Consider the following 16,200-nt stretch of genomic DNA (forward strand, 5'->3'; position numbering starts at 1 on the left):
ATATACTTAATGTCACTTGAACTGTACACTTAACGGTGCTTAAAATGGCAAATTTTATGTTTATTTTACCACAATAAAAAAATATGGTAGGGTAAAGGCCTAGGGCTTCTTAATATTGTTTGAATAAGTATTATGTTTAAAGATGTGAGAGATATAGATAAGCATTATCAAAGGATTGGGAACTGGAGTTTTGAATTTCAGCAATGAAATAATTTCAGATTATTGCAAGGTCTGGGGTATTTCTCTTCAAAGGAAGGAGGTACTATTAATATAATAGAATGGAAAGGAAATATAGCACTTTGACATGAAGGGTGTCAAGGCCAGAGAGTGGGTTCGTCATCCACGGGGGCACTGAGGTTGTCAAGGATTGAAAGCAAAACTTGGAAAAACGAGAAGGACTGGCAGCTACATCGCTCGTAAGATGAGGCGACGCATAGAGGATTGTACAGCTGGCCTCGTGCATCTCTAAGGTGGTACCTAGGGATGGAGGAACAGGTTTGGGATGACTTGAAGGGAAGAAAGAAGAGTGGCGACTCCCACATCCATTTTTCAGTAATGGAGTATTGAGAAAATACACTGTCCCCACTTGAGAAAGTCCTCAAGGGAAGTAAGACCCTGGGACAGTGGTTCTTGCACCCCAGCATCATGTTCAAATCACATGAGAGAGAACTTTTAAAATGCATCGATGCCAGTTGAAGCTGAACCGTGGGTGGGGCAGGGGAGGGTAATGTACCTATTGGCAGCTGTTTCAAGCTCCCATGTGGTTCTAATATGCAGCCTGGGGTTGAAAGCCACTGCCCTAGGGGGAGAGCCTGGTTTGGGTTAAGGTAAGCAGGTAGAGAGTGAGGGAATTTGGTCCAAACAGGACTAGGATGCTAAAGGGTATGTGAGAAGGGTTGTCAGAAAGTGCAGCCATAGGGGCACGAGTTTAGGGGTTGAGTCAGGGAGGAAACAGTAGCACAGAGGGTGGTCACTGAAAAGGACGGGGCTATGGCACATGTGGCCTTGAGAGTTCAGATTACTCTGTTATCCAAAGGTGTTTCCACTCAAAGTTGTTGTCTGCTGGGCAGACAGAGCCATAGGCAAGTTCAAGGCAGCCTTTGTACTCCGCTCGTTACTCTGACCTAGCAGTCTGTAGACAGAGCAAATACATGGAGTTATTAGTGCGTTAACCTTTCTAAGCCTCAGTGACCTAAGCAATACAATAGAGAGATCTACCTTGCAGATCACTTGTTTAAATGAGAAAATGAAAAGAGTGAATATATACGAATAAATGTTGTGAACATATAAAGCCTTACATAAATATTAGCCACTAGGTTACCATAACATTAGGAGAAACTGGGAACGTTACCTGCACAGAAAATTTCCTTTATTTTTTTTTTTAAAGAAATGTGCCAGTTCAGTTTTTAGAAGACTCTGATATGCATTTGGTGTTAGGACTAATTTCACTTTGGCTCATGGCATGTGCCCCCAGCCTTCTCTTCTCTCTCTAGTAAATGTTTGTTTTCCAAAAGGGGAGCCTCCTTTTTTTACCCTGCTCCGCCTCTTAGTAGCATCGTGACTCACAAACAAATCGCTTCATTGATCAAGCGATTGCATGGAGCCTTGCAACGAGTGGACTTTAGAAGCAGCCTTTGGACTTAAAGGGCTCCCTCTTTGCACTTGGTTTCCAAAGTTAGTTTCCTTGCTACAGACTCCTTCAAGAAATTCTGGAAAGAAACGTTAATAAGAAGATATACTGGTATATGTCACTTAACCATGGGGATATGTTCTGAGAAATGTGTCATTAGGCGATTTTGTCGTTATGTGAACATCGTAGAATATGCTTACACCAACCTGGATGGTAGAGCCTACTGCACACCCAGGCTATGTGGCATGGCCTGTTGCTCCGAGGCTACACATCTGCACAGCATGTTACTGTCCTGAATACTGTAGGCAACTGTAATACGGTAGTATTTATGTATCTGAACATATCTAAACATAGAAAAAGTACAGCGTACGGTTATAAGAGATAAAACATGGCACACCTGTAAAGGGCACTTACCATGAATGGAGCTTGCTGGGCTGGAAGTTGCTCTGGGTGAGTCAGGGAGTGAGTGTGGGTGAAGGCAGAAGGCCTAGGACATTACTGTACACTCTAGTAGACTTTATAAATGCCGTACACTTATGCTAACTGAATTTATTTTAAAAATTAAATAATCGTGCTACAACATTATGACAGCTACAGCATCACTAGGCATTAGGAATTTTTCAACTCCATTATAATCTTTTGGGACCATGGTTGTATCCGAAGTTCATTGTTGACTGAAATGTTATGCAGCGCATGACCATATATGAAATGAAGTTTATTTTCTTCAGCCTCCCCTTAGGTTAAAATTTATTGTCAATATGATGCCTGTATTATAACTATCAAAAACTATTTTGATGAAAAAATTTCTGTATGTAGTCATGTAACTAGCTATTTCATAATACTATTTTTTAAAAAATCCTAAAAGTTGTTTTCTAAAAATTTGAGTCACAGAGTACTCACGATATTTATGATATTCCTTAATGTGAGTTACCTCATTTATGTTGAAATGGGCTTTTATTTCCCCTACTAGATTAAACTGACCAGAAAAAAAAGGGGAGGTTGTTATTTATTCTCTTTGATCCCTGGCATTCTACTCTGCACAGAGCATGTACTCAAACAATTCCAACTGTTGAATTGGGAATCAAGGTCTATAGGTGCCCCTTTGGTTAGTCCTTTTACCTTCAGAAATCAAAGTTATTCAGAGTCTCCAATTGTTTCAAGCTGTTTGTATTAAGTAGAAGATAGGAAATTAAAGTGGCATATCCTTCGCTAATGGAAGGATGGTTATTCTAAAAGATACCAAATTGCTTGTGTCTCTAAGGAAACTGTGTATCGAGTCAGCTACCAAAACTTGTTCATATGAGCAGGGGACAGGGTTTGATTCATTTTTAAGAGAACATGGCAGTCAGGGGCAATAGGAATATTGTGCCACTTATCCTGTATTGATATCGAATTGCATCCCAGCCTTAATGGGGGAATGCCCTCGGCATTTTGTTTGCTGAAGCTTTGTGACCAACCAATAAACCAAACTCTCACTGCTGATACAGCCTCCCCTACCTACTGCAGGTAGGGTTCTTAGTGCCTCTCTGAGCCACCCTACCAAGCCATGGAATATTCTTTCCATTTTGTTGTTTCCAGACAGTATGCAGCAGGCACTCAATAAATGTTTGAGACTTGATGACCAAAAGAGTGACCAAATCAATTCCTTAATAAATTTTTTACCACAATCTAGTTTATTTTTTGTTGTCAGTCTATTTTGATAAAGAATGATCCTTATTTAAAATAGGTTTCTTTCTCTCTCTATCTCTTCCGTCTCCCCCCGTCTTAAATGAGACACCTCCTCACTTCACAATGCAGTCAAGGCAGAGCGCATTTCCTCTCAGAGTACAGGTTGCATTCTAAGTTCCTACGGCCACTGAGGAGCTGATGGAGTTCCAGCAGACTGAACACATTTCATTAACCCATCCCAGAAAGAGAAGTCATCTCTTTGTAGTGCTTGCCTGCAGAAAAATAGGAAGTGCCTAAGCAAGGTACTGCCTTTCAGCATTGCTTATGTGGGATGATCCCTCCGTGGGCAAGTAAATTTCTGATGTCCTGCCATTCTTCCTGGTATCTAAATTACTCTCCTCTTGTTGGAATAGCTATAGATATAAGTACAAGGCAAAGTCCCTCTCAGTTAAAACCAGGTAGATGTAGTTAATAAGCCAGATGTTTAATCCCAGAGTTAACAGAATTCTGAGATGTAAATACCAGGTTTATCGGGTCAAATTGTATTTCACAGTGAGCGTTGTATTTGGCTTCTGAGAGGCCACAGTGAATTTGCATGTGTTCCCATGGAGTCCCTTCTTCTTGGCTTTGCTATCTTGTTTCTTTTTCTGGCATGCCAACTCTTCCTTCTCTGCCACCTTGGCAGTTCATTGCATTCTACTCTGATTTTAAAGGTTTCCATTCCAATAACCAAAGGCCTGGACTTGATTTCCATGTTGACGGATGATGCTACGATTGCTTCCTGGAACAACGAAGGACTGCCCAGTGACAGAATGTCCACCGAGAACGCCACCATCCTAATGCACTGTGAGCGCTGGCCCTTGGTGATAGATCCCCAGCAACAGGGAATTAAGTGGATCAAGAATAAGTATGGACCTGACCTGAAAGTCACACATTTAGGCCAGAAAGGGTACGTGAAATCTGAAGGAATCGGCTTTCTGTTTAGCCGCTATGAAGTGGGTCTGATTTTTATAAAGGCTTGACATTTGTTAGACTTCTCTGCCACTTTTGAAATATTATAATTTGGTGCTGTTTGTTTATCTGCCTGCTCATGTTTCCTATGAAGTGTCTGTTGAAAGGGCGTTTATGTTGGGCAGCATCCAATTATCTGAAGAAGAAACCAGATTGAAAGTTAGAACAAACATTGTATCTGAGAGGAAAAATATGTAAATTCCCTAAGGCCAAGAATGGAAATAGGACATATTATGTTCTTTCTCCGGAGTGTTTGGTATGTGGTGACACGATAATTGCCAACTACACCTGCAGGCTGTTTACAGTTGTATTCCCAAGTATATACTCTGCCTGTAGTAGGATCTTAACATGGCCACAAGTTCCAATATTGGATGCCTGAGGATAATATAATTTCTTAGGTTTTACATATCACTTTGAGAACCATATCTACTCTGAGACTTTCTGTCACTAAGTCCTTATAACAATACTGCCTAATAAGTAGAAAGGTGTCTTATATGTAGTTGGTGCTCAGTTAATGCTGAATAAATTATTTTAGACCTACTAGTATTTCACTTGACCCTTCCATATTTTTTTCACATGTAAAGCGAAATAAGGAATTTTTGTGGTTGTATAGATAAATTTAGTCCTCGCTTATCGGAATACTTGGAGAAAATTATTTTTGGTGGGGAGAGAATATTTTGGAGAGTGGGACTGAAATAAAATGATAGTTCATCATTTTACATGACTGAACTTAAAGATTTAAAAACCGAAAGTTTGGTAAAAACACTGAGCAATTAATATAATTTGAATTTTCATTTAAAAAGGACTTATCAAATGAATTTGAATTTATGAAATTTGGGTCAGTTATACTTATTTCAATCATGGTTGTAAAAGCAACTGATTTACACATGGAACTATTAATTTAAACTATTGAATTTTACTTGGAAAATATGACTAGAATTTATCTCACAATCTGGTCTTTAATTTCTGTGCAACCTAGTTAAAGGAGAATGCTATATTATAAAATAGTTTTCACTAAGTTATTTTGTGCCATTCGAAATATCTACATGAAATATAACTTAATCATATAATTTTGACCATTTTCCCTGTGCTTATTTACATGTTATTACCTCAATTCTGACTGAATCTTAAGGTTTTTGAATACCATTGAAACTGCTTTGGCCTTTGGTGATGTCATCTTAATTGAAAATCTTGAGGAAACGATAGATCCGGTTCTTGATCCGCTGCTTGGCAGGAACACTATTAAAAAAGGAAAGTAAGTATTCTTGAGTTTTTAACTTATATTTTGTACTAAATGGGTTTCATCAGCAGCATCTATTTCTTAGCCTCATCATCAAGCACAATCTCTTGAAATCTTTTTGCTATTTCTGAATTTCCATTTCATTCACCTATACTCTGAGATCAAAGCAACCTCAGCATGTTCCAGACTTCCAGGCTATTTGTTTGCTGGATTTAGATTCGTTTTACCCAATTTCTGAGTTACAGACCAAAAAAAAAAATGCATTGTCACAGATCTCGTGACAGAATAGTTGCCTCTTTAAAAATTTATACTGCTGTTTCTGTAACTTCAGTAATTCACAAAATGCCTTGAATATGGTTGCCGACCTCCATATCACTCATATCCTTATGTACTTAATATTTTACTTTAAATAAATTCTAAGTCCATTCACTATTTTTCAAAAATCAGCTTCTCACTAGTAATAGCATCCACAAAATCATAGGTTTAATGTACTAGCTCTAGCTTTTCCTAATATACTTAAGATATATATAACCATTCAAAACAAGAGATTTAATTAGTGGATCCCTGAAATCATCTCTTATACCAACAGCGTTGGATTACCAACAACGGGGACCCCCACACCCACCCCGTGAACTATATGTGACTTTCCAAGTGGCTGCCATTCCCCCAGGGACACTACACTTTCCAGAACATTCTCCAAGGGTCACTGAAGCAATTTCTAAGGAGTCATCATGTCACTTTTCTATACATGTATGAAAGGCCAGATATAGCAGTTGTGTCTCTAATCAAGCCTGGATGGGCCCAGGGGAGCCTGGCATTACAAAGGCTCCTTGTGCCTCTTCACTCAAAAAACAACTTTCACTAGACTTAGTTCACTAGATTTCCTCCTCTCTTTCTTTCTTTCTACCCTGAGGTATAATTTCAGAACTTCCTTAACCCTGTTCTTCCTTAACACCCACTCTCTGCCTCTAAGGTATCTGTTTTCTTTTTACCACTAGCCTGTTCTGTCAATTTGAAGTGGAAATAAGCCTGCTTAAGGGTGACTAACTTCTTAGTCTCTAACCGATTAGTATGGCATTTATTATACAACTCACCAAGTAAATCCACTTAGAATGACTGACAACTTATAATTGTTTAATAAACCAGAATTTACCCAGACATACATTTAGAACAATCTAATAAGCCACTTGACAAACTGCAACTCTTAACATAAATATAATTGTAGCTGTGTCTGATGTGTTAAAAATATAGTGTAAAATCTTGAATGTCACTAAAGTGAAATCCTGGTTATTAAGGTTCTGACTCTATTATGAAGACCTAAAATTTTTGTCAGCGAAATGCATATTCTCTGAGCTTTAACTTGGAATTTCAATAGCACGATTTAAATGTATAAAATTCGATGACTCTCGTTACATATATATTTGGATAATCTGAAATTCCCAAAAACTAATAAATTTGAGTCATAATTTTTCCTCAGTATGGATGTAGTTGAGTATCAGTGAGGATTCCGGAGGTCTTTGATTTTAGAAACAAATTTTACATAGAGCCTTAAGTCTTTATCCCAAAAGATCAGACCAGAACAATTTATTCCAAATTAATAATATTTACTGTGTATGTACTTTTTGTTAGGCCTTATAGAACTGATCGTGTCATTCTAGTATTTTTTAAAGGGACAAGAAAATTTAAAATGATCTGTAAGAGTATAACAAATTGTATTGACTGCATGTAATTATTACCTTAATAATCCTTACTCCTAAACTCTCATGTTATGGGAATAACCACTTATTTGAGGTTGAAGTTCAAGTCTGTATCTCCAGTTTTTCCTACTTCCCTCTTCCATGCAGATGTTTTTGGAGTATCTTTACCCAGAGACTATAAGTACTAGTGGAATCCTTATATATCCCATCAGTCATTGAGTAAACCTTCTCTGAGCACTGCTATATGCCAGGTACTGAACTGGGGGCTGCAGATTTGAACTGTGATAAGTACAGACCCTGCACTTTTTAAGGAAGCTACATTTCCTGAGGGGAAGACAGGTCTATAAAAGGCAAAGCAGAACCATTGGTGTGATGATAGAAACATATATGGCAGGGAACTGTCACTTCCATAGTGGAGACTTGAAAAGGCTTTATGAGAAAAATTACATTTTATTACATTTATATTTAATGCAAGGATCAAAAAATAAGTGTACATTTGTGAGGGAGAAAAGTGGGAGAAGAGAATCCTAGACAGAGAGCCCTGATACTAAAACAAAACACACGAACAGCTTTGGGGAACTGCAGATAGAATCCAAATGGGTGCAGAGTCTGTGCTGGGGAGGAAGAAGTGGTACACGGACTGGGAGAGATGAGCCCGGACAAGAGAATAGGACCCAGAGTGTGGGATTCCTTGGCTGACCCGTAGGTTGGCCATTTCCTACAGGTCGGTAATTTCCCTCCCTCCCTAAACACTCTCAGGGGGCCTGTTCCTATCAGTTACACTGGTTGATTACAGCAATTGTTTTTGACTAAAGCGCCACACTTTCCAAGAGTCTCCATATTTTCACTTGAGAATCATGAGCATAAGTCAGTAGTGAAGCTAGTAAGGACTCTTAAGCATACTGGAAGTGATGTGATCAGACTTATGTTTTGGAAAGGTCACACTGTTGGCAGTGTGGTGTGTTGACTGAGGAAGGGGCGTGGACCCAGGGCAAGAGTCCAGTTAGCTGACAATCGCAGTAGTCCCATTGAGACGTGATGGGAGCCTTTCAAGTAAGGCAGTGATGGTGGAGATAGAGGAGAGGACAAATCAAAGAGATGTTAAGGAGTTAATATCATCAGTTCGTGATTATTAATTGGATATTATTGGTAGGGAATAAGGAAGTATTAAGGATAATTTCTAGTTTTCTGCCATGTAAATGATGGTGTGATTTATGGAGAGATGAGTTATAGGAATAGGAGTAAGTGTAGGGAAAAAAAGGAAATTTCTCTTATTAGACATTCAGAGATTAAGGTACTTCTTTAATGCTTGTTCCTAAAAGAGAAGTCTAAGAAGCAGTTGGGCATGAAAGTATGGAGCTTAACATTAATAGGTGATCTTGGCTGAACATGCAGACTGAGGAACATGTGTATAGAGAAGTAGTTGAGCCAATCATGGTGGATGTGATTATCTAGGGAGACACTGTACAGTCAAAGGAGCAGAGGGTCCCTTTTCTTCAGGGATGAGAAAAGTGGGAACCGAGAAAGCTTACTGTCTTCTTGGATGCCCTGTAACTGTATGAAGCTTATTACATGAAAACCTAGTTTCTGAACCAGCTTTTTCAAATAAATAGACACTCCCATCTGTCAGTAGAGCTCCTGTGAGTGCCACTCTGCCGGTCTAACTCTTCCTCTTCTACCTCTTTGAATCGGTTTTTTACTTAACATTGTTTATTTTCCCATGAATGTTTTGGAATCTATGTTTGGAATCTACACTTTCCGTTTTTTCTGTGCATCCTTTGTTGACTCTTCTTCAACTCAGGCAGTGACTAAAATAATCTTTTTCTAACATTGCTTCTATCATCCTCCCCTGCTCCAGAACCCATTAAGAATTCTCTATTGTCTTTTACATGAATTCAATTAAAGCTTTCCTTTCAAGCCTACGAGATGCTTTACTTGTCTGCTACTTCAAATTTTCTTTTACCAATCTCATTTTTCATTATTTCTTCACACAGGTAATCCTTGCTCCTATCATGTGCTATTTTACTTAACTTTCCTTTGCAAAAATCTCAAATTTACTTTATTCAGGATTTAACTCAATAGACATTGAATGTTAAAATCAAATGGAAATTTTAATTATCCATATTTAATGCCTCTTATACATAGTACATTCTACCGTGTCATTTTGCCATTTTTTTCTCCTCCTTATAATATGCTTAATTTTTTTCAGTCATACATATCCTTAATTGATTATAAGTTCTTTATGGGTAATAATCATATACTATATGCCTTTTAAAAGATGGTTAACCAAAATAAAAACAGAATAATAAAAACAGACTTTTATTTCTTGCAGTATGGCAGATTACATACATGAATACTGAAAAACAGCTAAATATTTCAGTGAAAATATTAAAAAATATCTTTTGAAATGTATCAACTGAGTTGACCAAAAAAAAAAAAAATGCAACCCAAGAGGAGGAACTTGGAGAGACAAGTAATACCAAAGCTGATTTTCTTCCTGAGGGTACCTGCTAAAACCTGATGACCTTGGGTTCTATTCTGATGGATGTACAAAGTTTGGACAAGCCCAGGGCCTATTCAGGGTGTGCAATCTGCTGAGAGATTTCCATATAGAGCTAGAGGACACACCTTCTGTTTAAGGGTAAATATGTTAAAAATTAATAAGCAAAAGCCAATGCTGTATCAAGGAAATTTTCCTTTTTCTATGTTGGCACTGGAAAGAGGCAGAAAAATATCCTCTGAGAATTCCTAACCAGAAACCATCCCTTGTATGAGTGTAGAGGATGAATTTTTACTATTTATTTACCCTAAAAACCTTCTATCAATAACATATTTTAAAGTGGCCTTGGGTTGATCATATAACAATGAACCTGGCAGAAGCAAATAACATTCCTGTGTGGAAGGAATAATCATAAATCCAGACCTTAGAGGGTTGCCAAAGATAGAATTCCAAAGAACATAAGCTCACAGGCAAAAATCGCAACACGGAGGAAACAAGGCACCATAAGCAAGAGCCAATAGAATAGACTCTTTTCTCATTGTTGCTTTATTTTATATTTCTTTTATTGCTAATAAAAGTGTTTATTAGTCACTTACAGTTCCCCTTGCGTGAATTGTCTGTTGTTTACCTCTGCTAATGTTTTTCTGTTTCTCATCACTTTCTTTAGTTCCTCTATCTTTCTCTTCCACTCCTACTTTTTATTGTTTTCCAGCATGATTTTAAATTCACTCTTTCTTTAAACATGTATCTTTCCCCTATTTCTATAGGATTTGGCATGGGAAGAAAGGTTAATACAATGTTCAACCCAGTGTCTGGAACCAGGTATATGTACATTTTCAAGAAAGGCTTTTAGGACTGTAAGATGGGGCTTATGCAGTTAGTTCTTGTTAGAAAAGAGAATTGGAATAGAATAAGATGAAACTTGGCTCAAATATTAGGTTACTACATTCTAGTTGGGTGATTTTGGGTAAGTTGTTTAGCCTGTTTTTCTGTGATTAAATTTTTCTTTTATTCTTTTTTTTTTTTTTTTTCTTTGAGGTAGCATTTCAAAAAAAGAGGGTCTTGCTCTGTCACCTGGGCTAGAGTGTAGTGGCACTGCCATAGCTCACTGCAACCTCTCACTCCTGGGCTCAAGCACTGCTCCTACCTCAGCCTCCCAAGTAGCTGGGACTACAGGCAGGAGCCACCACACCCAGCTAACATTTTTTTATTTTTTGTAGAGACAAGGCCTCTCTATGTTGTCCAGGCAGGTCTTGAATTCCTGGCCTCAAGCCATCCTCCTGCCTCAGTCTTCCAAAGTACTGGGATTATAAACGTGAGTCACTGCACCCAGCCATGTGTTTAGGTTTTCTTTTCTGATAAAGAAAAAAATGAAAATAAAGAACACAGTGCATATTGGTATCCGATATATATTATTTCCCTTGAATAGTTAACCAATAATAGATACACAATGTGGATGCTTGGAAACATGAACCAGATGCAAGCCAGAACTCCTGAAGGAAAACATTGTTTTTGGCCGTGGACATGTGAGCAGACCAGGAAGCAAAGCACCACGAAGATGGGGTGGAGAGGAAAGCAATCGGTCAGATCCTTTGATAGTTTAAGTTGCCTCCTAGGAAGAGTAGGGGGATTCGTTTCTGTCTTAATTTTATTTAATTCTGATACTTATATAATAAGTAAAAGTTATAAAGCATAATAAATTAAGCAGGTACCTACCACTCAAATCATTACCAATATTCTTTAAGGTACCTTTGTGCTCCTCTCCTTCCCATCTGCCTCCTCTTCCAAAGGTAATCAATATTCAGATATTGAAATAATACGATCAATTTCATAAGGCCTAAGAGAGAGCACATATTCAGTAAATATTATTAATTTACGTAATGTATTTAACAAAAAATAAAATGTAAATATTTCTTTGATCAGTAATATGTATACGGTCAAGTTCCTACAATGTTATAGGCATATAAAGATCAAAGATCTGTGCAATAAGAGATAGGGAAAAGATCTAAATGGACATTTCTCCAGAGGAGATATACAAATGGCCAATAAGCACATGACAAGATGTTCAACATCATTAGTTGTCAGGGAAATGCAAATTAAAGTCATAGTAGGTGAATATTCTAAATTTTGTTTATCACTCCATTACTTTATTTAAGATAGTTTTATTATACATGCATATATTCCTAAACAGAATATTGCTTTCAGACTTTGTAAAAATACCATCATAGTGTATACAGTTTAAAGGGACTTGATTTCTTTCTCAGTATTGTGTTTCTAAGATTTATCTATATTATTGCTTTTAGCTGTAGTTCTTTCATTTTTATTACATAATATTCAATGATGTAACTGTTCCTCACTTTAATGTTCTTATTCAAGGATGTTTAGATTATTTTTAAATTTTTTTTGCTATTATAGTCCACGCTGCTATGAATTTTACTGAGTATTCATATACACATCTACAGGTACACACAGCAAGAGGTTCTTCAGAGTTTGTACTCTGAAGTAGAACAGTTGGTTCATAGAGTATATACGTGATTAGCTTTGAAAGACAATGCAAATTGCTTTCCAAAGTGTTTATAAATTTACATGCTTATTAGTAGCATATGAGATTTGTGAAGTCTTTCAAAGAACTGAGTTAGGGATTTGCCCTCTTCTGTTGTTTTACAATCAAAAAGATTCCTGTATTTAATACTATTAACATTAGCTGCCTCTTCCTATGAGGAACTATTCCCACTTCCTACTTTTTTCCTCTACTTTTATTTTTGAATGAAAAAATTGAAGACACTCTAAGTTTTCAAAATAGTTTTGTTTGTAAAAGCACAAAAAGTACTTTGAATAAATTTTGATATTTCAATGATTGTATTACTTTCACCTGACAAAAAGGAATCTTTAAAACAAAGTAACTGTTTTGTTGTTCCTTCATCTAACTCTTTAAGAAAGAGAGAAAAACTAAAAAATATTCACATATATGCAAACTATTAATAGAAGGGGATATGGAGAAATAAAAATCGCTTGGTAAAAACGGAAATTACTTTTTTAATGCAATAAATAAAAATTGGATAAAATATAAGAGAAAATCAGTGGAGAAATGTTGATGTGGCTTATTTAACAATAGACATACCTATTTGCAGTGTTATAACAGGAACAGAAAATTTTTTACTTGACCTTGGCCACATCTCAAATTAAAATGTTTATAAATTTTCTGACCTTCAGCGATGAACATTTTACTTGATTTTTCCATCCTCTTTTATTATTTCTATGTGACCCTATCCATGTGATAACCTGTGGCGTTACAAATATGTTTTCCTTTGTGTTGTAAAGACAAGATAGCACTGAAAACAAGACAGAGAGGGGAAAACAGCCCAGAGGGATTGTGGAGCTGCTGCACCTTTATTCTACCATATCCTCACATGCAGGTGGGATAACTTTCATGCTCCTTCCTACAAGAAAGTCTCATTCCTCAGGAAGTTTTCAGCCATTAATAGTGTTTTTGTTTATTTTAGTTCTGTTTATTTTGGGGGCCTTTTTAAAATGAGCATTAGTTTATTCTTCCCAGTAATGAATGTCTGAGAAATGCTTGTGATAGATATAGCAGAGTCCAAAAGTTGAAGTTCATTAATAATTGGAATGTTGTGGAGTATGTAGCAATGAATACTAATTACTCCTTTCACGTCTGACAGCTCCCCGTAGACCAATACATCAGCCCAGACTTTAATTTGGTTTGAGTAATGGTTTCATCAATAGCACATTAAATCTGTGTTTGAGAAGATATACAGTTGAACCTGACCCACACAGTAGATACCACTGTCATAAAATGGCCATAGGCTGACAACAGCTGGGTAATTACAAATAATTAAATCTACCAAACTCCAGACAATCCTAATTTTAAATAAAATATATCTTATTGTATCAATCGACAGAAAACATATCTGGAAAGATTTATCAACATGTAATTTTTCCAAAGCAAATTTACTGGCTTACATATTAGAGAAGTTTCTGATCTGTGAGGCATCTTCATAAAATTGTGTCTCTTTAATCCTTCGGATCTCTCCAAATATTATTGAAATAATCTTTGAACTTTAATCTTAACTGGAGTAACTTTACTATGAAATGTATTTCAGCTTGTTTCTGAGCATATAAATATTTTTGAAAAAGACATTTTATACTTCATTCTGTATTTACTTTTCATATAGTTATTCTTTTAACAATAGTCTTTAAGTAGCATGCCCTAGAAAAGAAATGAGAATTGACTAATAGAAATATTAGCTGTATGATATAAATTTTTATTTTTATAGAAATATTATAGAAGGGAGGCAGTATTTTATATATATTCATTGTATAATGACTAGGTTTCTTGAAAGTTATGTTATTAATAAGAGTTGCTTTCAGTTAGCAAGTTTTCAGTTTATTAAACATTATTATGTTGCTGCTCTTGGAGTTGATGCCTTGGAATTGCATTATAGTTGATTATAGATCTATTCAAATGTGGTCTTGGATGGGATTTAAGATAGAATCATGTTAAATTAAATCCCACACGGCAGTAGAATGTAACTCTTGAGCTTAAGGATTTTAAATAAACTCTGGAGTTATGTAGTTCTCTCATTATGTCCCTTGTGGATAAGAATAGTTTTATTTTCAAGTTCACTCATGCCTTCCTATAATAGAATTCAGCATTGTGGTCTCTCCTAATTTCTAAATTCAAAATAAAGTTTAATTGCCAACAAAACCTCTGACAGTTTTTCTATTCCAAAATTCAGTCAAAGGTGTTTTGTTTTTTTTTAACAGTATAATTAGAGTCAGCGTCTACAAATAGTGCATCTCATACTTGCAGTCCTCTTGGTAATAGCTGATTAGCTGATTAACTTTATCCGAAAATAAATATCAGCCAGGCCTTCAGATAAAGAATCTTCAGATTCTTTTCTTTTCTTTAACAAAGCAATCTTCCAAAAAAAAAAAAAAAAAAAAGCAAACATTAATGGAACCAAAATTTCTTTATTTTTGATGTCATGTTCTAAATTTAAAGATGGATTTGTGCAAGTGTGTGTGTATATCAAAAGTGAAATAATCTGCTATGATATTCTTTTTTAGCTTTCTTTTTTTTTCTGTACAATGTTACCTGGATACCGGAAACATCAATTTTTAAAAAAATCCTAATCGAAGTTTGCTTTTATCCCAAAAGGACATGTTGGTTATATTAACTGTATGAAGCAGCAAGACAATTAACTCATTTCTATTCAGGACTTCCTTTCCTTGAATGTCTTGCCAGCTGTGTGGCTCTCAGCCAAAACCTTTCTTCAGGAAAGGGGTTTGACCAACTTGCACAGCCCTTCCTGCTGGGGTTGCTAAGTAACAACTTCCCTCTTGCCGTTTGCTACACCTGATCTTTTCGGCTGCACTCTTGGCTGTAACTGTTGGAGCTCACAAGTCTAATCTGGAAGCTTTTAATTTTAAACAGCAGGATGTGCAGTAAGGCTTTTAGATGTCCGCTGAAAAGTTTGTTTCTTTTCCAAAGTGTGTATTTCCCCCCAACTAGTGGAACTATATTATTTACTTATCTTAAAACCCACCTACTATCTCTTTACCTTGTCAAAATGGCTCTGATGAGGTCTCCAAATGGAATTCCTCCTATTTAGAGAACTTGTGAGCTATCTGAATTGTCCATCTTTTAGTGAGAACCTTCAATATAATAATATATCTTGGGAATTTTTTCTCCAAACAGCAAGTTTTGCAAATCTTTTTTAAAAAGTTCTACTGTAGCCATTTCTAGCAAAGACTTTGATCTGCTACAGTAGTCTTTATTCTAAACTAAATATGTTGCTTTCCATGTTTGGTTTTAGATAGCAATAAAAGATAGTGGTGATGTTTGTTCAGGTACCCAGAATATCTGATTGCTATAGAAATGCTTTTAGGTATTTGTAATGCAAGACTGGTGGCATTTTCTACAGGAACTACACTATATCTTGAGAACAGTTCCCAATAAAAGTAAAAGGGACTTCCTTAGTTTTCAGATGCACATTTTAGAAATAAGAATTCCAGATTATAACCTTCAAATTGAAATTCTCATCTTGGTTATATTGAAATAATGGTGCATCTCCCAGCTCACAGAGTTTCTGCTTTTTGGAATAATTGGGACCAGTTCCTATTGGTCTGTCACAGAAGTGCTGTGAAAATTAGCCAAGAAATCATTTCCAAGTGGTTTTAATGTAATTTGCATAGCCATCCTCTGTAACAGTAATGACCTTCCATGACTTGAAGAAGTTAGATATCTTTTCATCCTATTAGGAAGCTTATTTTTTTGGCTGGGTTTTGAATAAACTTTGAAAGAATTTTGATATTCCCAGTGTAACAGACTTTTATGCAAACCTAACATGTGAAAGCTTAATTTATAGTTAATATATATTTGCAGATGATTTTCATTATTAGAAAATTCTGCTAACTAGTGAGTATTTTGGCA

General features: G+C 36.3%; 1 protein-coding gene across 1 annotated transcript in view; it reads left to right on the forward strand.

Annotated features, from left to right (window-relative positions):
- DNAH11 (dynein, axonemal, heavy chain 11) overlaps positions 1-16,200 on the forward strand; it is a 342,929-nt gene that overhangs the window by 261,555 nt on the left and 65,174 nt on the right. The window contains exons 63-64 of the mRNA XM_012659401.1: positions 4,012-4,247; positions 5,442-5,564. Coding sequence (XP_012514855.1) covers positions 4,012-4,247; positions 5,442-5,564 — 359 coding nt within the window. The remainder of the gene's footprint in view (positions 1-4,011; positions 4,248-5,441; positions 5,565-16,200) is intronic.

This window comes from Propithecus coquereli, unplaced genomic scaffold (assembly GCF_000956105.1).
Source record: "Propithecus coquereli isolate 6110/MARCELLA unplaced genomic scaffold, Pcoq_1.0 Scaffold61, whole genome shotgun sequence".
Lineage (NCBI taxonomy): Eukaryota > Metazoa > Chordata > Mammalia > Primates > Indriidae > Propithecus > Propithecus coquereli.